The 22696-nt window shown below is 41.3% G+C and overlaps 1 protein-coding gene across 43 annotated transcripts in view; it reads left to right on the top strand.

The window, feature by feature from the left end:
• Positions 1-22696, top strand: part of rims2a (regulating synaptic membrane exocytosis 2a) — a 1173408-nt gene that overhangs the window by 680053 nt on the left and 470659 nt on the right. For all 43 annotated transcript variants that reach the window (XM_087986344.1, XM_087986315.1, XM_087986332.1 and 40 more), the window contains 2 exons: positions 2118-2217; positions 3851-3974. In XM_087986344.1, coding sequence (XP_087842470.1) covers positions 2118-2217; positions 3851-3974 — 224 coding nt within the window. The remainder of the gene's footprint in view (positions 1-2117; positions 2218-3850; positions 3975-22696) is intronic.

Consider the following 22696-nt stretch of genomic DNA (forward strand, 5'->3'; position numbering starts at 1 on the left):
TCTGAAAATCTAATGAAGTCCATGATATATTTTTGCACAGAATAATTTTCTGTTTTGCAAAATCTGCCAAAACATGCCACTTAACCATTGACTAGGTTATCTCTCTTGTAGAATTCAACCAAGAAGTCCAATGGAAGATCTACGTTTTCATGACCCTCTAACTGACAGGCTTCCAATTGATGGGTATCCAACTCATAAGATCTTGCACTTCTAATTTTACTTCTGCACGAAGTTATAATACCAAGGCCCTTGTTGTTTCTTTGGTTTGGGAATTCGTCCACTGATCATAAGCTTCAAAGTTTTAAATCTCCAATTATCAGAGAATGTTCAAACCCAAACAGGGTTCGTTATCTGCACTTTACCTCAATGGGACTGGCATTTTAGTTAGGCTTAGGGTTGTTGGTTGATGGGTGAAGGGGGAGCAGTGCATTGGCTATGATTTGTGTCTCATTTGAAGATAGCTAGTCATGAGAGGGAATTAAACATCTTCTGGTGCTGCATACGGTTCCTCATTGCTTTACTGCCTGCATTGTCATTGACAGTTGGTTCCCTTATGTGTTGGAGAGCCTCCTGCAGCACTTGAACCTACTGCTGAGGCATGCAACCACTTAATAGCAATTTCATCACTGGTCTGCATAGAGTCATAGACATGTACAGCATGGAAACAGACCCTTTGATCCAATACGTCCATGCTGACCAGATATCCTAACCTAATCTAGTCCCATTTGCCAGCACTTGGCCCATATCCCTCTAAACCCTTCCTATTCATCTACCCAACCAGATGCCTCCACCCACTTCCTCTGTCAGTTCATTACACACACACACACACACACACCAGCCTCTGCGTGAAAAAGTTACTCCTTAGATCCCTTTTATATCATACCCCTCTTGCCCTAAATCTGTGCCCTCTAGTTCTGGACTCCCCCACCCCAGAGAAAAGACTTTGTCTATTTATCTTAACTGTGCCCCTCATGATTTTATAAACCTCTATAAGGTCACCTGTCAGCGTCTGACGCTCCAGGGAAAACAGCCATAGCCTATTCAGCCTCTCCCTATGGCTCAAATCCTCCAACCCTGGCAGCATCCTTGTAGATCTTTTCTGAATCTTATCAAGTTTCACAACATCATTCTAATAGGAAGGTGACTAGAATTGCATGCAATATTCCCAAAGTGGCCTCATCAATGTTCTGTACAGCTGCAACATGACCTCGTAACTCCTATATTCAATACTCTGACCAATAAAGGAAAGCATACCAAATGCCTTCTTCACTATTCTATCTGCCTGTGACTCTACCTTCAAGGAACAATGAAACTGCATTCCAAAGTTTCTTTGTTCAGCAACACTTCCTAGGACCTTACCATTCAGTGCATAAGTCCTGGTAAGATTTGTTTTTCCAAAATGCAGCACCTCACATTTGTCTGAATTAAACTCCATCTGCCACTCCTCAAGATCCCATTGTACTCTGAAGTAACCTTCTTCATTATCCATTACACCTTCAATTTTGATGTCATCTGCAAACTTACTAACTATGCCTCCTATGTTCACATCCAAATCATTTATATAAATGATGAAAAATAGTGGACCCAGCACTGATCTTGTGGCACTCTACTGGTCACAGGCCTCCAGTCTGAAAAGCAACCTTTCACCACCACCCTCTGACTTCTACTTTTGAGCCAGTTCTGTATCCAAATAGCTATTTCTCCCTGTACTCTAGAATGCTCCCAGAATAGCAACAATCAAGCACAGGTTTTTCAGATCCTGGTCACTTTGTCAATTTTTTGGGCTTATTCAATTTTTCCTCCACCCTCAGTTCACTTGGTGGTGATGCTTCTGTAATAAGTTATAGTATGTATAGCAGGGACAAAGGTCAGCTGTTTTTATATTTGAGATGTGAGAAGCAGAAAATAGAAAAAAAAACAGAATATTATAGAATTTTTAAAAGTTCAGAATGTGAAGCAACTTTCAGAACGCTCTGCAGGTGAAGTTCTTCTCATCAAGATCCTTGTTCTCCACAAAGACAAAGTCTAACTTTGGATAAAAATATTTTTAAGTAAATTTATTGTTAAGTAGGCCAAATGATAATATTACTTTATCTTTGCCTTTTATTATGGAACAGGTTGTAGGTGGAAAGATGACTGAATTTGGCAGACTATGTGCATTCATTACCAAGGTGAAGAAGGGCAGTTTAGCAGACATTGTGGGGCATCTTAGACCAGGTACCATTTATAACTTCTTTTATGAGTTTCCCTGTGATGTAAACATGCATGTTACTCTGATTCTGATAACAGTAATATCAAATCCAATGTGTCCAATGTGAATTATGCAGTGCTTGCCTACACATATGACGTTAACAGTAGTGAGTAGCTCCAGAATTACATCTGATCACAATCAAACAAAGACGTAGATATTACAATTGGTAATCAAAACGCTGCAGGTGCTGGAAATATAAAATAATTGCAGAAAATGCTGAAAATGTTCAGGCTTGTCAGTGTTGGTACAAGAGAAACAGTTAACGTGTCAGATTGTTAATCCCTTTGCCTCTTTTGTCCCGTTTCTTTCTTTAATCCTTCACTTTTCACTCACGCAGCTACTAGCCAGCCATTCATAATGGTGCAAATCACATTTTTTGTTTCTTTATGTAATACTACGGGACATAATTTCACTTAATTTCTCCTGCTTTCCATTGTATCTCAGAACCTCCCTGCCCAATTCTTCCCTCCTGTACCTAACACTGATGCCAAAACTATAACATTCCCATCTTTGTTCAGTTCTGATGAAGAACCATCATTGACCCAATGTGTTAACTCTGTTTCTCTCCACAGGTGCTGCCCAACCTTTTATATTTTTGCAGTATTTCCTGTTTTACTTTTATTATTGGTATTGTTTGAATATTTGCATTTTACAAAAGTGATTGGAAAGAAATGAGTTAAATTTCCCAAACAAAAAAGAATAGTCGAAAATTAGAAAAGTGCTATGTTAACACCTGTCGTTGCACTATTCTGAATACAACATGGTGCCCAAGGAGAAACCGTGCAACAACAGAACTAATTATAGAATCATAGAATCGTACAGCATGAAAACAGACTCTTCTGTCTAACCTGTCCATGCTGACCAGACATCCCAATCTGACCTATTGCCATGTCTTTTAAATATTGTAATTGTATCCACCTCTAGGACCTCCTTGGTCATTCACGCACCACATTCTGCAAGAAGAAGTTACCCCTAAAGTCCTTTTTAAATCTTTCCCATCTCATCTTAAACCTATACCCTCTAGTTTTGGGTTCCCCCATGCGAGGAAAAAGACCATGGTATTCATCTTATCTGTGACCCTCATAATTTTATAAATCTCAATAATTAGAAAGATGATTTGTACTATTTATTCCATTTCTTCCCTCCATGATTACATGTAAAGATAAAGTTACTGTAGTCCTACTGCACCATAGAGCTGTGCTCGCATTAGAGAGTCACCATGCCTGAGATGATGGCAGAGGTTAAGAAGGAGAATCCTTCATGATAACCTCAACCGGTGGAGGAATTGAATCCATTTTGGAGTCATGTTGACGCTGCATCACAAACCAGTCAGCTAACTGACCTCTTACATGTTAGAGATTGTAACAAAAGTTTCATTTTGCCACGTTGCTAGCTATGTAATAACTAACCCACTATAGGATTAAGCCTGATGGCTGACAAGCACTTTAAAACAGACATTGAAGTTTATTTTAAAATCATTAAAGGCAGCCAACAGAGTCTGTAAATTACAATTATTGAAAGAACGGTTATAGTGTATCAAAGTTGTTTTCTTTATAATGATCCATTAATCTTTTTACTTGTATTATTTTAATGATCTAGGTGATGAAGTACTTGAATGGAATGGTCGGTCATTACAAGGAGCCACATTTGAGGAGGTGTATAACATCATCTTTGAATCTAAACCTGAGCCACAAGTTGAACTTCTAGTTTCCAGGCCTATTGGGTTAGTTGTCTTCGTTTAATATCAATCTGTCTTAACCTATATTAACATTTGTTTTAAGATTACCCAAATACTTATAAGGAGTAATTTTATGAATGTGCACACATCAAATATTTGGGTACATGCTCCTTGATCTTTCACCATTTAATCTACAAATAATTAAAGCAATCAACGGAGCCTAAATATCTGGAAACTTTGATCTTAACAATCAAAATTCAGGAAGACAAACAATGATCCTGATATACAAAATACAAAGCAATTGAACTTTGACCTCACCTATGTTCATTTAATGACCGTGAAACTGTGCCGTTCTAATGGTTTGAATGTACCTGAACAGAAGAGCAAAACATGTTTTATGTCAACGTATTGTCTGCCACTTGTCTTTTCTTACAAAACAACATTTTTTTTCCTTTATGTCTTGCATGGAATTTGGAAATTGTTGGCAAAGGAGCATCTGTTTGAGTTGAAAAGTGTAGTGCTGGAAAAGCACTGCAGGTCAGGCAGCATGTGAGGAGCAGGAATGTCAATGTTTTGGGCATAAGCCTTTCATCAGGAAAGTGGGAGGAAAAGGGTGCTGAAAGATAAATAGTAGGGTAGGGTTGGAGGTGATGCAGGCGGGAACGTAGGTGGGAAGGCGATAGGTGGATGTGATAAGTCGGTGGGGAGGATAGAGCGAATAGGTGGGAAGGAAGATCGACAGGTCAAGAGGGCCTGTTAAAGGGTTGGATCTGGGATGAGGTGGGGGAGAGGAGATTTCAAAACTGGTGAAGTCAGTGTTCTGGGCCTCTTCCAGTCCCAAACTAAACCCACTCACCAACTGGAGGCAGATGCCTCATTCTTCTGATTGTTATGGTGCTGTGTGCCAACTCACAGGCCATGATGCTGTCTTCCATTGACATAAGCTAGATTCTGCCAGGTGCTTGAAGAGATGCTTAGAGCCTTCATGTCATGTTTGCAAGCATCTTTGAAGCAGGGTTTTGGGCATGTTACCAGTCATCTCACTCCTTCAATCCTGTGGAGGTGTTCAAAAGCCAGCAAACTCAACCCTGCTTAACTTTGCAATGTTGCAACCAGTAAAGATGAAAGTTGTTGAATTGCCTTTCCTGCAGTCTAGCAGTGCCTTTACAATGGAGGACAATTAGGGGAATCCAAATCCTCCTCGTCTTTTCATGGCAGCAGATGCTGTATGATTTAAATGTCCAGCACGCAGCCAGCCACTTTCACAACTCCTCTGAAAGGATAAATATGTAGCTCGGTATGGGGTTAGGCTGGCATATGCTTCAGAGGTTAGGCTGGCAGTTGGGTAGATATGACCCCAGTTAGGATCAGTTCCAGGTAGTAAGGAGCTCCTAGGGTAGTTTGGCCTTTTGTTGCGGGGGGTAGAAGATCTGTTTTCAGTGGAGAGAGGGAAGGTGGGTTTGCTGGGAGTGACTGGGTCTGAGAATTCAGACCAATGGTGGAAGAGGTGTTGAACCTTGCAGTGGGAGATTGGACCCATGTTCCTTGCTCGATTTTATTCAATGCATATTTTGTGAATTGTCCAACAACGGGTAGATGCTTTTGCTATGCGTGACGGTGTCTTCAGTTATGCACCAATTGACTGATTGGGTCAATGGTGACAGATGATGTAGAGAACTTTGTAACACTTTCCAGTATTTGTTGTCTAATGTATGCAAGAAAATGTGACATTATGTCCCATGGCCATTTTTAAAATATATATCATCAGAGAGAATAAATACAAGCATGGGACAGATAGACCATGAGGCTATGTGGCTGAGTTTTTATTTGAGTAACTAGCACAGTGTCAGCAGTGTAGTAGAGCTGTAATTTTGTCTTTGCTTTCAATCTAGATAAATTGGAGAGCTTGCTTTCTGACCAAGTATATAAATAACCTTCTGGAATAGTGGTAGTGTCCCAACCTTTGAGCCAGGAGTTCTGGGTTCAAATGCCATCTGCCCCAGAGGTGAATATTAACATCATCGAACCATGTTGTGTAGAAAATATCTACAAGTAAAGCCCTTTCCATATCTGCAGGAAATACAAATGTGAGGAGCATTGAGAAGACTATGAAAAACAAAATAGGAGCTAGGATACAGCCCTGTTCATTCCATTCTTCACTCTGATGCTGCTGTCGAAGTGGAGCCATTAAGATGGTGTGGTGCAGTGCATGTCATCATAGAAGGAACAGATGAGACTGAGGAGTTTTGGTGGATAGCTAATTTTCCCCCAAATGTTTTAGAGTCCTCTCCTAAGTGTATTCAATGTTTTAAGTGAGCTCTATGAAATTATAATAAAGAGGTACATTCTGGTCCCTATACCGTTGAAGTCAGTGTTTGGAGAAAAGCGTGTCTGCTGTAGATCTACCAAACAGAAACCAAACTGTGCTCCTGGATATCCTTGGTCTTCAAATTGATAGACTTTTCAGACTGATGTTAGGTCAGGCTTTCCCGTAAGAATAAGGAATGAATTGACCCTACAGTTATTGCAAGCTCCTGTCTTTGTTTTAATATAAAGTGATGTTTTTTTGTTTTATCATGCATGTCCAGTGGAATGGATACTACCTTCCAAAAGCAAAAGAAAGGAACACAAAACGGTATGACCATGGATGGGACCTTCTGTGCTCGAGTTGTTTACCTTGGCCTTTCTAGCCAATTCATGGCCTCATTAGCACTCGTGATGAGGGTTGTCTGTTGAAATTAACAAAACAGGATGTTGGGGGGAGTGTTCAAATGTAGTATAGAAGATGCCCATCTCATGGGAGTACATCTTACAGTAGTATTCAACCACACAGAATACTTTTGTTAGTGTGGATTTTAGGTGGGGAAGTTTTGGTGACTATAGGACCAAGGTTGCTCTCAACTAACATAGCATTTGCATTTCTGTTGCTGCAGACAGTTTGGATCTATCATAGGTTGATCCGATGTTAAATTGTGGTACATTTCCCTGTCATTTTTCACAACTGCCTTAGCTATTTTCAAGTGATACGGTGTTCTAATTGTTGGTTTTATGTTATCCATCAGGTAGGATTATTTTTGTTTCAATGACAAATTACATCAGGAGTAGGTTGCAAACCTGTCTTTGTTTACTTTTACAAAAGGTTGCTGCTACTGTTTGGTAAATGATTAAACTTAGGTGACTTCCAAGCTTCATTGTTATCAACATCAGCGCTTCCTGGTTAGCCTTTGGTTGAGAGCTTTTACTAAAGTGCAAATTGGTGTCATTTGTTATATGAGAGATGTTGATGCATTGTGACTTGTTATGTTCACGGTTGTTAAACCTTTAGAATTGGACTTCCATTCTCATGTTGACAAAAGACTGCTGTATTCAGTGTGGGCTGCACATAGGTGTAGTTATGGTGAAAGCCAGGTAGATTGCACCTTTTTGTGATACCTGGTCAAGTTATTACCACTGGTCATATGTTCGCCCTCAAACAACATGTTGATGTGGAGTTTGACTCTGAAAGTAGCTAGTTGCTGGTGTAAATAAAAAAAGTCGTGAATTTCACATACATCCATCCCACTTCAGACATGAAAGTTGAAAGAGCTGCTCTTGGTTACAGAAGCACAGCAATCATTTTAAAACAAGAGGAAGCAAGTTGTTTATTTGAATAACAGCATTAACATCCTTCACCACTTATTTACAAGACCCTTTCCACAACCTAATCCTAATTATTAACTTAGAGTGGGGGGGGGGGAAGAGGTTTGGGGATTTGGGGGCTGGGGGCTTGGGGTTTGGAAGTAAAAAAAGGGGTGAGTCTCAGCATTGAACCCTCCAGTGTCCAGATTGTTCACAATGCATGATTCAGCACAAATCTTGGACCTTTCGTCCCCAGCTAAACTCCTAACAAACAGACTTAGGGCGGCTTAGGTGGGAATAGCTTCCTACCAACTGGGTGGTTAAGTCAAGCTCAGGTCTTCCTTCCCAGATTCTACTGGAAGTGGGAGGGAGGGCAGCATGCTGGTACACCACCATCCTGCCTCCTGAAGTTTTCTTCCTGCTTCCGCGACTGGAAGATTCTATTCTAAAGGCTTTTCACCATTCTTGTTAGTTTTAATTACTTCTGGAAAAATGTTTAAAATTCCCTTTCCTAAGCAAATGTTCCAAGTCAACAAAACATAAGTAGAGCAAAGTGGAGTTTGATTAACACAGGTTATTTTAGCAAGAGAAAATCTTAATTCATGCTCCATGCAATAATAAGTTGAATTAAAGAAGTATTTAAGACTCAAAATGGTCAAAGGAATCTTAGAAAAAAAGTGACATTAATATTTAATGCTGTGGCCATTTTCTCATGTTATTACATCCAAGTAACTCTCCCAACCTCATTAAAATAAATCAAAACTTCAATTGTGGGTGAATAAATGTATGTCAGGGTAAAAAATTGGAGCCCAATAAAAGCCCCCAAACCATACTTGCATTTGTTCTTTAAGCTTGAACTTGTAAATTTTGCCTCATTTTAACAATCATTTTCTGAATTTATTTTCTGAATTTTTTAAGAACTTATATTTAGGGGAGTTTTTCCATTTTAATGGCTTTTACTTCAGCTGTTAAAATTCATTTAATCAGAATGATTTCAATGAAAACACACTGACATATTATTACTTTCCTTTCTGTTAGCCTAAAAAATCTGATTATAGTGCTAAGAGACCCCTGAACAAGTGCAACTAAGGAAATAATAGGCTGTGGCCAGGTTTGTGAATGGTGATTTATTTGGATGAAGGGACTTTTCTCATAGTTAGAATTACACTTGCACCTCACTCATACCCAAACTAATGCAATGTTTTTAAGTCATTGTCACAACTCACTGGGATAATGTGTTTCCAATCAAGCTCCACTATTCCCAGAGTCATCACAAATGTGAAAAGATTTAATCAAAACACCCAGTTTACCTGATGAATGAACCAGTTAAAACACTCACCAGGTTTCTGTACTTCAGTGAAAACAGCTATTTATTGCAAACAGAATGCTTATGATCAGTGGCATCAGTGAAACATGCTACTATAGTACTTTATAAAACTTCACCTGCACCTATTTGAAATAATTCAATAGACATAGAACCAGACACACAAAGACAAGTCACAAATATTTTTGGTGGGGAAGAAACAAAGTAAAATATTCATTGAAGCACAGCTCTGGCACTGAGTTAGTTTTCTTCAGTACCCTTCCAGTTCCTTTTGAATATTTGAGGATGACACAACGTTATAGATGCACCATTTCTCAATCTTTCTTTAACCAGTTGACAATTTGCCCTCTAATTGACCCTGGACATGTTTTTCCTTTTGAGAAAGGAATTTGCAGAGAGAGAGAGAGAGATTAGCTGCTTGGGATTTCCTTTTACTTCTCCCACTCACAGAAGGGAAGAGGGAAAGAAGAGTTTTCTCATTTATAGGCAAGATATTTCTGTGGGATTGTTCACCTAAGAACCAGTCAAGAAATTATTATCACACTGAGTACACCTGAATGCGTGCGTGCATGAGTGCATGTACACACACACACACATATATCCTGTTTGAAAACCAAACAGAAGTCTGTCACTGGGCAAAACCTTCTTTCGAGGTCACCAGTTTTAAGGCAGTATTAACAAATAACAAAGAAGCACAGGAACAGGCCCATTGGCCCCTCAAGCCTGCACTGACACATTTTGCCCTTCTGTACTAAAACTGTCTTCACTTACAGAATCTGTTTACCTCTCTTCCCTTCCTATTCATGTATTCATCTAGATGCTTCTTGAATGCTGCTACTGTGTCTACTTCCACCACTTACTCTGGCAACGTATTCCAGACACCTAAAACTTTGCACCTTGAACCTGTTTCCCCTAGTAATTGACCCCTCCACCATGGAAAAAGCCTGATACCTTCCACTCTATCCACGTCATTCACAATCTCATAAACTTCTATCAGATCGCCCCTCAACTTCCTGCTTTCCAATGAAAACAAACCCAGTCTACCCAAGCTCTTTACATTGCTAAAATCCCCTGTAGCAGGCAACATCCTGGTAAGCCTTTTCTGTACCATCTCCAAAGAATCCACATCCTTCCAGTAGTGTGGTGACCAGAACTGTATGCAATATTCCAAATGTGGCTTAACTAAATTACTACAAAGCTACAGTATAACTTGCCTATCCTAATGCTCAGTGCCTCTTCCAATGAAGGCAAGTGTTTCATAGGTCTTTTTTACTACCTGCTCTGCCACCTTCAGTGATCTTTGGACTTGGACATCCAGATCCATTCGACATATCAATTTGTTTCCCATGTTTCAGTTCAACGACCAAAAGTAACAGTGGTCTTTACATCATATAATCTAGACACAAGTAAATGTCTCTCTACATGCAAATGCAGAAGAAGCTCCAGTCATCTGAATTCATTTTTATTTAAGAGTTTCTTGCATGACATTGGTTTCTGCTGTTTGCCTGTTTGAAATTGATTGCTTTTGATAAAAACGATTAATCTTAATTTTAAGTTTGCAAAATGTGGATTGCTGTCAAATGTACTTGACTTAGTTACTCAGTTTTCTGCTATGCACTCCTTCCTCACTGGTGCAATTGAATAATTTCTTTTTGGTGAATTAATAACAGTTAAGTCTCATTTTAGCCAATGATAGCGTTTTGCTCCAAGTGTCAGTTAACATTTCAGATTTTATGCGCTTAAAAACAAAACATCCTGGAAACTTTTAATTATAAATACTTTGTTGATTTTTTTTTTTGAAAAACTTACTTTGCTGCATTTGTCAAGACTGATATAATCCTCCAGCCAAGCGAGCATTTTATAATGCTTTTGGGAATATTAACAAAGATATGCATGACATACTTAAGAACATTAGTGGGAGTTGATGTCTTACCATTGTACAACATATGTTTTCAATCAAATATATTCAGAATTAATGAATTTAAAATTTTTTTTGAAGTTTTTCAAAGTTTGATGTGATGGACCAGTCATCAAGCTCCAGGTTCAGTCACAGTAAAAATGGTTATGTTTTTTGCTCAGAAAACTGATATTTTTCACTGCTTTTTTATACAAAGCATTGCACAGCTTGTACTTCCCTTACAAAGTCAAATGAAGATTCTTGAACTTGGCTTATAGACCATCTTACACAATTTTAAGTTGATTGAATAGATAGTTCACTATATGAATTGAATAACCAGGGTTCTGTGGGATGCTTTCAGCCAAATCGGGTGAGGGATTAATCATCTTGCAAAATAAAAGAAAATCTGGTGGCATTGCAGGACAACTAATTAGGTAATGATACCCAGAATGGAATAGGAATAGAGAGGTTATGCAAACATTTTTTTAAAAAAAGCAAATACCATCAAAGAGATAGGAAAAATAAGGCAATATTCAAATCTTGTTACTTAAATGTAATGTTTGTAACAAAATAAATGAATTGTTGAGATAGTGAGTATGATTTTATTGCCATTATGAAGACATGCTTGTAAGGAGATCAAAGTTGGGAGCTTGGTATTAATGGCTATATCATTTTTTGAAAGACAGGAAGGAAGGAGAGCAGGTAGTAAAAAAGACCTATGAAACACTTGCCTTCATTGGAAGAGGCACTGAGTATTAGGATAGGCAAGTTATACTGCAGCTTTGTAGTAATTTAGTTAAGCCACATTTTGGTAGAATATTTGGTAGAATAAATACTGTAGTAAGCAATGATACTAAAATTGAAGATGTAGATACCATAATGGTAGAGATAAGAAATAATGGAAGAAGACACGAGTAGGAGAAATGTACAGGTTCCCTAACAATGGCTATTCTGCAGGATGGAGAATAAATCAGGTGGAGAGGAGGACATATAAAAAAGGTAGTAGATATCATGGAGGACAGTAATCTTCAAGTAGATTAGGAAAATCAAGTTGTTGTGAGGTAAAGAATTACAGAATGAATTTTGGAAAGTTTCCTGGAGCATTTATGTTGTGGCCCCAACAAACCCACCAACACACTAAAACAGCAGCTAATGAACTTGGAAGATCCTATACAGACAACAAGCAAAACTAATGTCATTTACAAAATACTTTGCAATAACTGTTACAAATACTACATTGGACAAACAGGCAGAAAACTAGCTACAGGGATACATGAACATCAGTTAGCCAAAAAAGACATGACCCACTCTCACTAGTATCTTTACATACAGATGAGGAAGGACACCACTTCGACTGTGACAACACATCCTTCCTAGGACAAGCCAAATGGAGACACGCGCAAGAATTCCTAGAAGCATGGCACTCCAACCAGAACTTTATCAACAAACACATTGACTTGGACACCTTTTACCACCCCCTAAGAAAAAGAACAGGAAATGACATTACAGGAACTGACATCACCAACCTAAGGAAACCTAAACACATAAATAAAAGGCAGGCCACACCAGTGTTTTACAGGAGGCTCACTGATGACGTTACCTAGTATGGTGACGAAATGTCTGAAAATGAACTTCCAGCTCAGCGAGCAAACTTACATCCACTAACAGCATTCTAGAAATACAGGGGGCAAAAGAAAGGGAGGAAATAAATGCCATAACTATCAGTAGAGAAAAATTACTAGTGAACTAATGAGGCTAAAAGCTGATAAGTCCTTTGGACTGGATGGGTTGCATTCCAGGATTTTAAAGGAAATAAAGACAAAGATAGTGAATTCGTTAGAAGCACTCTTCCAAGAATCCTTGGATTCTGGCTAAAATCGCAGAGGATTGGAAAACAGCCAGTATAACATGGTTATTCAAGGGGGCAAAAGAAGTAGACATAGGCCGTTTAGCTTATAAAGGATATAACATAACAGTATTTAGAAATGCATAATATAATCAAGCGGAGTCACCATGTCTTCATGCAGGAATAATGATGCTCAACAAATGAATTGAGGAGGTAACAAGTATAACAGATACAGGGAAACCAGTAGATGTAAAAGGGTTTGATAAGTTGCCAGAAATTGATTAGATACCTACAGTGTGGAAACAGGCCCTTCGGCCCAGCCAGTCCACACCAACCCTCTGAAAAGTAACCCACCCAGACCCATTTCCCTCTGACTAATGCACCTAACACTATGGGCAATTTAGCATGGTCAGTTCACCTGACCTGCACATCTTTGGACTGTGGGAGGAAACCGGAGCATCCGGAGCAAACCCACGCAGACATGGGGAGAATGTGCAAACTCCACACAGACGGTCGCCTGAGGCTGGAATCAAACCTGAGACCCTGGTGCTTGAGGCAGCACTGAACCACCGTGCTGCCCCAAATAAGACTACTTAATAAGATAAACGCCCATGGTGTTGGGTCTAGTATATTAAATGATCTAACTGAACAGAGGAGTTGACTTGAACGGGCTGAATAGCTTGTTTCTGCTCTATGTCTTCAAATGTTATGGTCTAAATTTTGCAACTGCTATTCAGTTTTCTGAATCTCATGAGGTGGATTTAGGAATAAGTACTTTGGCAAGTTGTTGAAGGATGTGTCTGAGACTTTTAGGAAAAGTTGACATTGAGGAGTTTTGGAAATGCAATATCACAAAGCTTAACTTCTTACGTGCTGATAATTGTTAATTATGAACATGTTTCTTTGTGTGATGAAACTTTGTGATTAAACCCCTCTGGTTGTCAATTATTTGTCACTGCTTCTTTGTAACTATCATGAGGAAAGCAAAGAAGGGGAAACTAGGGATCCCTTCAACTTGGAATTTCTTTCTCAGTTAATTAAACTTCCCTGTGTCTGTCTTATTGCTTTATGGGAATGAAGTTCCGTGCCTATGGCAGACAATTGCTTAATTAGATATTGTAACATTTAGTTACGATATTATGGTACAAAGTGTAATTTTTAAAAATCTATTTGATTCAAGTCAGTGGAAAATGGGTAATTCCTTTGTCTCCTCGAATCTGTACTAACACCTGAGGAAAGAAACTTCCTTTGTCTATTTGAATGTGTCTTTTGGGTGATCGCTTGGATCTGAACATATTCTTTCAATCTAATTTTTTAATTTTCTCTGGACTCTACTGCGACATCCAGTACTAGAAAAGCAGAAATTTCCTGCCACTCAATATTGGAAAGAACATGACCTTTTGTCTTTGATCTTCATGACAAGCTCAATCCCTTGATACCAAATCCTCTACTTTGTCCAGTATCTTCAGTTACACCAAACCAAACCTTTTGAATTTTTTGTTCCTAGCCTCAAAAGGACCATTTACGTCTATATTTTCACCGTTGCCTGACTAAGGACCTCCCTCAGGTCACTTGCTGAAACTCTTATCCATGAAATTATAACCTCTAAATCTGGCTAACATTGTGCCCTTCTCCCTGAGCTCCCATTTCAATGTCATAAGTCTATTGTCCTGATCTGACTTTGCACCAATCACCCATCACCTCTGAGAGAGTGCAGTAAACAATCATAAATGTGATTCCACTGATCACCCAATGGCAAGTAACACAGGTAATGGTTAACATGTGCTTTTCAGCTAGAAGACTGGATTCAGTGGGGCTCCACAGGGCTCAATGCTAATTTCCCTTGCCTTTGAGACACCTATTAACAACTTGGACTTAAATGTGGAAGCATGATCAAGCTGTTTGAAGATGTTTGGACTTTGATCCCAGAAGGTGGCGGGGCAAGTCAGTAGGGTGGTTAAAGAGGCATATAAAATCCTTACCTTTTATTACACAAGGCACGACATTACAAGGTTGGGAGATTGTGCTGGAGCTTTTTAGAAGTTAAATTAGCCTACAATCTGAGTAGTTACAGGGGAGCTTGTGTGGTGCACAGAGTGATGAGTGCATAAATTTGCAGTCACGGATTCAAGTTTCCTTGCCCAGAGCCAGGACAGTGTTGGAGCCTGTGAGGAGGTGCATGGAGGAGTGAGTACATCAACTTTACAGATGAGGATAAATTCACTCCATCTTAATGACAGAAAAAAACCTAGTGACATCCTGGGAAAGTATAGAGTTGATTCATTGGTAAGGGAACTAACTTGAAGAGCTCTCCCTAAATTGAAGATTTTTTAAAAAAATGTAAAATTATTTATGGATAAAGATAGCTAGTCAGACTAAGGACTTTTAATGCATGGAGGTAAAGCCAACCAAGTGGAATGTGTGTCCTGTCACTTGGAGAGCCACAGACCCTACCAGTGTTCAAGATGACCATGTGTACAGGAAGTGATCACAACTGCGCAAACTTGAGCTCTGGGTTTTAGATTTGGGGTTTTGGATCTGGAGTGATGGCTGGCCACATTGTGTCACATCTGCATGGCTGAGAGTTAGACAGGTGGTTACACGACAGCTGAAGGGACTTGAGGAAAGAAAGCAGTCAAAGTGAAACAGGTAGATAGTGCAAGTATCACTGTGGTCCTGATCATAAATCGGTTTTCAATCCTGGAAGTTGAGGAGGGCACTGTAACTTCAAGGGAGAGCGGTCAAAGCCAGGCTTTCTGGCACTGCATGCAGTTTGTCTAAAGGTGGAGAGGAATAAGAGTGATAGAAGATGTATTAGATTAGATTAGATTCCCTACAGTGTGGAAACAGGCCCTTTGGCCCAACAAGTCCGACCCTCTGAAGAGCAACCCACCCAGACCCATCCCCTACATTTACCCCTGACTAATCCACATAACACTACAGGCAATTTAGCATGGCCAACTCATCTAACCTGCACATCTTTGGACCTTGGGAGGAAACCGGAGCACCCAGTGGAAACCCACGCAGACACGGGGAGAATGTGCAAACTCCACACAGACCGTTGCCCAAGGCGGGAATTGAACCTGGGTCCCTGGCAATGTGAGGCAGCAGTGCTACCCACTGAGCCACCGTGCCGCCCCAAAGTTGAGGGGAAAAGACAGGCATTTCTGCAGCTGCAGATGGTGTGTTGCCTCTTTGATACGTAGATCACGCATGTCGCTGAGCAACTGCAGGCCATATTTAAGGAGCAGGAAGATATTACAAAAGTTGTGGTATACATTGGTTCCAACTTGGTGGACCAAGGAATGAGGTATTATTCAAGAGTTCAGGGGGCTAAACAATAGATGAAGAATCAGAGTCTCAAAGGTTGTAATCTCAGAATTAAACCCAATGCCACATGCCAGTGAGCGCAGAAACAGGAGAAAGGAGAAAATCTGGGGAAGGTGGGGACTCTACAAATGGGAAGGTCTACACCTGAACCAAAATGGGACTAGCATCCTTTTTGAGTGAGTTTGCTAGTGTTTTTGGGAGGTGTTAAAACTATTTCAGGAGGGATAGGGACACTGTATGTTAATTCAGTAACAACACAGCATAACTTAGAAAAGGAACCAAGGCAGAGCGAATTCAACCATGTGATGATCCAAGATAGTAAGGCCAGGCTGGTTGGTCTCTATTGTAAGGAGTATTGGTGAAACAGATGAGTTAAGGGCATGGATTGACATGTACTGTGGTGTTGTTGTCATCATAGAGACATGGTTGAGGGAGGGACAAGACTGGCAACTTAACATTCTGGGGTTTAGGGTCTTCAGGTACGCAGAGGATGGTGCATAAGTAGAAAAGGTGTTGCATTATTAGTTAGGGAGCCAATTCCTTCAGTAAGGAGGGATGATATCTTGGAAGGGTCATCAAAGGGCTTTGTGGTTAGAACCTAGGAATAAAAAGGGGTAGTAACATTTTAGGAGTCTGTTATAAGCCCCCAAACAGTCAAGCCGTTGAGAAGGAGTTATGTAGTCATAGAGATGTGCAGCACGGAAACAGACCCTTCGATCCTAACTAAGGCATGTAAAAATGATAAGGGAACTTTAGTTACCCCAATATTAGTTGGTATAACATGTTCAGGGGGGTAGATTTCTTGAAATGTATGCAGGATAACTTTTTATGGCAACATGTAAGTGGTCCTACATGGAGGTGCAGTACTGGATCTAATTCAGAAGAAAGATGCCCGCAGGTGTATGAGGTGACCGTGAGGAAGCATTTTAGAGATAGCACCCATAATGCCGTGTGTTTTAACTTTATTGTGGAAAAGGAAAAGTTCTGGATTGGGGGAAAGCAGATTTCATTAAAAATAAGGCAGGACCTGACTAAGATAGACTAGAAATAGCAACTGTAGCTACTATATAGAACATAGAAGAATACAGCGCAGTACAGGCCCTTTGGCCCTCGATGTTGCGCCGATCCAAGCCCACCTAACCTACACTAGCCCACTATCCTCCATATGCCTATCCAATGCCTGCTTAAATGCCCATAAAGAGGGAGTGTCCACCACTGCTACTGGTAGGGCATTCCATGAACTCACGACTCGCTGAGTAAAGAACCTACCCCTAACATCTGTCTTATACCTACCACCCCTTAATTTAAAGCTCTGCCCCCTCGTAATAGCTGAAACAGGTTCTCACGGTCAACCCTATCTAAACCCCTAATCATCTTGTACACCTCTATCAAGTCACCCCTAAACCTTCTTTTCTCCAATGAAAACAACCCCAAGTGCCTCAGCCTTTCCTCATACGATCTTCCTACCATACCAGGCAACATCCTGGTAAACCTCCTCTGCATCCATTCCAGTGCCTCCACATCCTTCCTATAGTATGGCGACCAAAACTGCACACAATACTCCAGATGCGGCCGCACCAGAGTCTTATACAACTGCAACATGATCTCAGGACTCCGGAACTCAATTCCTCTACCAATAAAAGCCAGTACGCCATATGCCTTCTTCACTGCACTATTTACCTGGGTGGCAACTTTCAAAGATCTGTGTACATGGACACCAAGATCCCTCTGCTCAACCACACTACCAAGTATCCGACCATTAGCCCAGTACCCCATCTTTTTGTTACTCTTGCCAAAGTGAATCACCTCACACTTAGCTACATTGAACTCCATTTGCCACTTTTCTGCCCAGTTCTGCAGCTTATCTATATCCCGCTGTAACCTGCCACATCCTTCCTCACTGTCAACAACTCCTCCGACTTTCGTATCATCCGCAAACTTGCTCACCCAACCTTCTAGCCCCTCCTCCAGGTCATTTATAAAAAGGACAAACAGCAATGGTACCAAAACAGATCCTTGCGGAACACCGCTAGTAACGGCACTCCAAGATGAACCTTTACATCAACTACTACCCTCTGTCTTCTTCCAGCCAGCCAATTCCTAATCCAAACCTCCAACTCACCCTAAATGCCATACCTCCGTATTTTTTGAAGTAGCCTACCATGGGGAACCTTATCAAACGCCTTACTAAAATCCATATACACCACATCTACCCCTTTCCCCTCGTCCACCTTCTTAGTCACCTTTTCAAAGAATTCAATAAGGTTTGTGAGGCACGACCTGCCCTTCACAAAACCATGCTGACTATCCTTGATCACATTATTCCTATCCAGATGTTCATAAATCCTATCCCTTACAATTCTCTCTAAGACTTTGCCCACAACAGAAGTGAGACTCACCGGCCTATAGTTACTAGGGTTATCCCTACTCCCCTTCTTGAACAAGGGAACCACATTTGCTTGCCTCCAGTCTTCTGGCACTACTCCTGTAGACAACAAGGACATAAAAATCAAGGCCAATGGCTCTGCAATCTCCTCCCTTGCTTCCCAGAGAATCCTAGGATAAATGCCATCAGGCCCAGGGGACTTATCTATTTTCTCCCTTTCCAGAATTTCCAACACCTCTTCCCTACATACCTCAAAACCATTCATTCTACTTAATTGAGACTCAGTATTCACATCGGCAACAATGTCCTGTTCCTGAGTGAATACTGATGAAAAGTATTAATTCAATGTCTCCCAAATCTCTTCAGCCTCCACACGCAACTTCCCACTACTATCCTTGACTGGACCTATTCCTACCCTAGTCATTCTTTTATTCCTGACATACCTATAGAAAGCCTTAGGGTTTTCCGTAATCCTACCAACTAAGGACCTTTCATGTCTCCTCCTTGCTGCTCTTAGCTCTCTCTTCAGGTCCTTCCTGGTTACCTTATAACTCTCAATCGCCCCAATTGAACTTTCACGCCTCATCTTTACATTGGCCGCCCTCTTCCATTTAACAAGGGATTCCAATTCCTTATTAAACCACGGCTCCCTCACACGACCCTTTCCTCCCTGTCTGACAGGTACATACTTATCAAGGACACTCAATATTTGCTCCTTGAACAAGCTCCACATATCAATTACGCCCTTGCCTTGAAGCCTACTTTTCCAAGCCACGCATCCTAAGTCATGCCTCACCGCATCATAATTTCCCTGCCCCCAGCTATAACTCTTGCCCTGTAGTGCACACTTATCCCTCTCCATCACTAGAGTAAAAGTCACCGAATTGTGGTCATTGTCCCCAAAGTGCTCACCTACCTCTAATTCTAACACCTGGCCTGGTTCGTTACCCAGAACCAAATCCAGTATGGCCTCACCTATTGTTGGCCTATCTACATATTGTGTCAGGAAACCCTCCTGCACACATTGGACAAACACCGACCCATCTAACGAACTAGAGCTATAGCTTTCCCAATCAATATCAGGAAAGTTAAAGTCCCCCATAACAACCACCCTATTTCTTTCACTCTACTCCTGAATCATTCTCGCAATCCTTTCTTCTACATTTCTAGGACTCTTAGGAGGCTTGTAAAAAACTCCTAACTGGGTGACCTCACCTTTCCTATTCCTAACCTCAGCCCAAACTACCTCAGATGGCGAGTCTTCATCCATCGTCCTTTCCACCGCTGTAATACTATCTTTGACAAGCAATGCCACACCTCCCCCTCTTTTACCCCCACCTCTGACCCTACTAAAACATTTAAACCCTGGAACCTGCAACAGCCAATCCTGTCCCTGTTCTACCCATGTCTCCGTAATAGCCACAACATCGAAGTCCCAGGTACCAACCCACGCTGCAAGTTCACCTACCTTATTTCGTATACTTCTTGCATTGAAGTACAGGCACCCTCCTTTGAAATTGATGCCATGTTCCTAACCTCCCTACACTCCAGGTCCTGCACCCTCAAGCTACAGTCTAAGTTCCCATGCCCCTGCAGAGTTAGCTTAAACCCCCCGCAAGAGCACTAGCAAACTTCCCGCCAAGGATACTGGTGCCCCTCAGGTTCAGGTGTAGACCATCCTGTTTATAGAGGTCCCACCTTCCCCAGAATGAACCCCAGTTATCCAAATACCGGAATCCCTCCCTCCTGCACCATCCCTGTAGCCACGCATTTAACTGTTCTCTCTCCCTATTCCTCGACTCTCTATCACGTGACACGGGTAACAAACCAGAGACGACAACTCTGTTCGTTCTAACTCTGAGCTTCCAAACTAGCTCCCTGAAAGCCTGCCTAACATCCTCAGCCCTCCTCCTACCTATGTCATTGGTGCCAATATGGACCACGACTTCGGGCTGCTCCCCCTCCCCCTCCCCCTCCCCCTTAAGGACCCGGAAAACACGATCAGAGACATCACGTACCCTTGCACCTGGGAGGCAACATACCAAACGTGTGTCTCTCTCGCCCCCACAAAACCGCCTATCTGTGCCCCGAACTATCGAGTCCCCAATTACTATTGCTCTGCTCTTCTCCACCCTTCCCTTCTGAGCAACGGGGACAGGCTCCGTGCCAGAGGCCTGAGCCCTATTACTTACCCCTGGTAAGTCGTCCCCCCCACAAGTATCCAAAACGGTATACTTGTTCTTGAGGGGAACAGCCGCAGGGAGTCCCTGCACTGGCTGCTTCCTCCCAGTCCCCCTCACTGTCACCCATCTGTCTGCAATCTTTGGAGTTACTACTTCCCTAAAGCTCCGATCTATGACCCCCTCTGCCTCCCGAATGATCCTAAGTTCATCCAACTCCAGCTCCAGTTCCCTAACACGGTCTTGGAGGAGCTGGAGTTGGGTGCAATTCCTGCAAGTGTAATCAGCAGGGATGTCCATGACATCCTTCACCTCAAACATGTTACTATATACGAATGAACAGTGAGAAGTGCTTAAAAAGATAGTAGGGTGAGTACAGACTCAACCTTTAGGGTGAAATGTACGAGTAACAAACCTAGAGAGCCCTCGATATCTAAGAATATTCAGGAGTGCATAACAGGAACAGAGACACTTTTAATAGATACAAATGGAGCAAAATAATGGATGCTGGAGAGGAGTGCTGGGGGATCTCAAGAGAGCAAGCAAGGAGCATCAAAAAATGTTGATGAGCAAGATTATCCCAATGGAGTGTCCTAAAATATTCTACAAGTACATCAAGGGAATAACCGGGGAAGAGTAAGGTATGTTAGGGACCACGAGAATAATCTGTGCATAAAGCTAGAGGACATTGGTGGAGTGTTATATGAGTACATCACAACTTTCTTCACACAGGAGAAGGAGGATGCAAGTGCAAAATTTGAGACGTCTTGAGCAGATTGATATAAGAAGTGAGGAGATACTAGAGGTTTTGACAAATTTACAAGTGGCCAAATTCCCAAGTCTGTATCCCAGGCCACAGTGGGAGATGAGGCACAAAATTACAGGGATCCTGACCCAAACCACCTCTGGCCACAGGAGGTGCCAGATGACTGGGGAAATATTAACCTGGATTCACTTCACAACAAGGGTGTCGGAGATAAACTTACTGCTCTATTGTTCCTGGTCTAGCATTAGTGGTCGGGAAACAATTAGAGAAAATAGTGAAGGAGAAAATTAATCTCCATTTAGAGAGGCAAGGTTTGATCAGGAATGAACAGCATGGCTTTGCCAGAAGGAAGTTGTGATTAACAAATCTGATGGAATGGTCCAAAGTGATCACCAACTATTGGATGAAGGTAGGGCATTGATGTGGTATATATGGATTTCAGCAAGGCCTTTTGACAAGGCCCCACATGGGAAAATGATAAAGAAGATAAAAGCTCATGGGACCAAGGTGATTTGCTAAGTTGAATCCAAAGTTGTTTCAGTGACAGGAGACAGAAGTGGTGGTAGAAGGCTGTTCGTGTGAATGGAGCTCGGTGTGCAGTGATGTACCACCAGGTTCAGCACTGGTCCCCTTATTCGTTGAAATCTTCAAAAATGATGTCAATTAGCTGACTACATCAAAATAATGTAGTCATGATGAATAAATTGAGGATGATCTAAAGATTGGCCGGTTGGTTGACAGTAACGAAGAAGGTCAGGGGTTAAAAGAGTATATAAATGGTTTGGTCAGATGGGCAAATCAGTGGCAGATGAAATTTAACCTTGATGATTGTGAAGTGATGCACTTTGGAAGAAGTAACAAGACAAGGGAGTCCATGGTGAGTGACAGAATACTAGGAAGCCCAGACGAACATAGAGCTAAATAAATTAGCCACCCCTTGTAATCCCACTTCCTAGCATCTGGTCTCTAGCCTTTCAGATTCAGACAAGTTCCTTTTAAATTAATTGAGGGGTTTCTGCCTCAACCACAAAACTGGACAATGAATTCCAGACACTCACTACCAAACATTTTTCTTTATGTATTTCTATATCTGTGCTCACTGGTAATTAGCCTCTTTGCCAGAAGAAATAGGTCTTTCCTATCGATTCTCTTCAAGTCGCTCATTATTTGTTTATCATGCAGTCAATGGCTAAGGTATGGGAGGCACTGCCTGACTGTGTGATGGATGCATATCTTTTGAAAGGGAACAGGAATATCCTAAAAACATTAGAAGGACGGAGGATGGCACTGGATGGATTGCATAGTTGGTGAACCAATGTAGATAAGATGGACCGAATGGCTGCCTGTGCTTTAACAATTCTGTGATTCTATGTTCAGTGATGACAGTCACTCCAGTTGAGTGATTTGGAGATACTGGTGT

Source organism: Chiloscyllium plagiosum, unplaced genomic scaffold (genome assembly GCF_037043375.1).
Source record: "Chiloscyllium plagiosum isolate Xiang-an unplaced genomic scaffold, Cpla_swu_hap1 HiC_scaffold_4, whole genome shotgun sequence".
In the NCBI taxonomy this organism is placed as follows: domain Eukaryota; kingdom Metazoa; phylum Chordata; class Chondrichthyes; order Orectolobiformes; family Hemiscylliidae; genus Chiloscyllium; species Chiloscyllium plagiosum.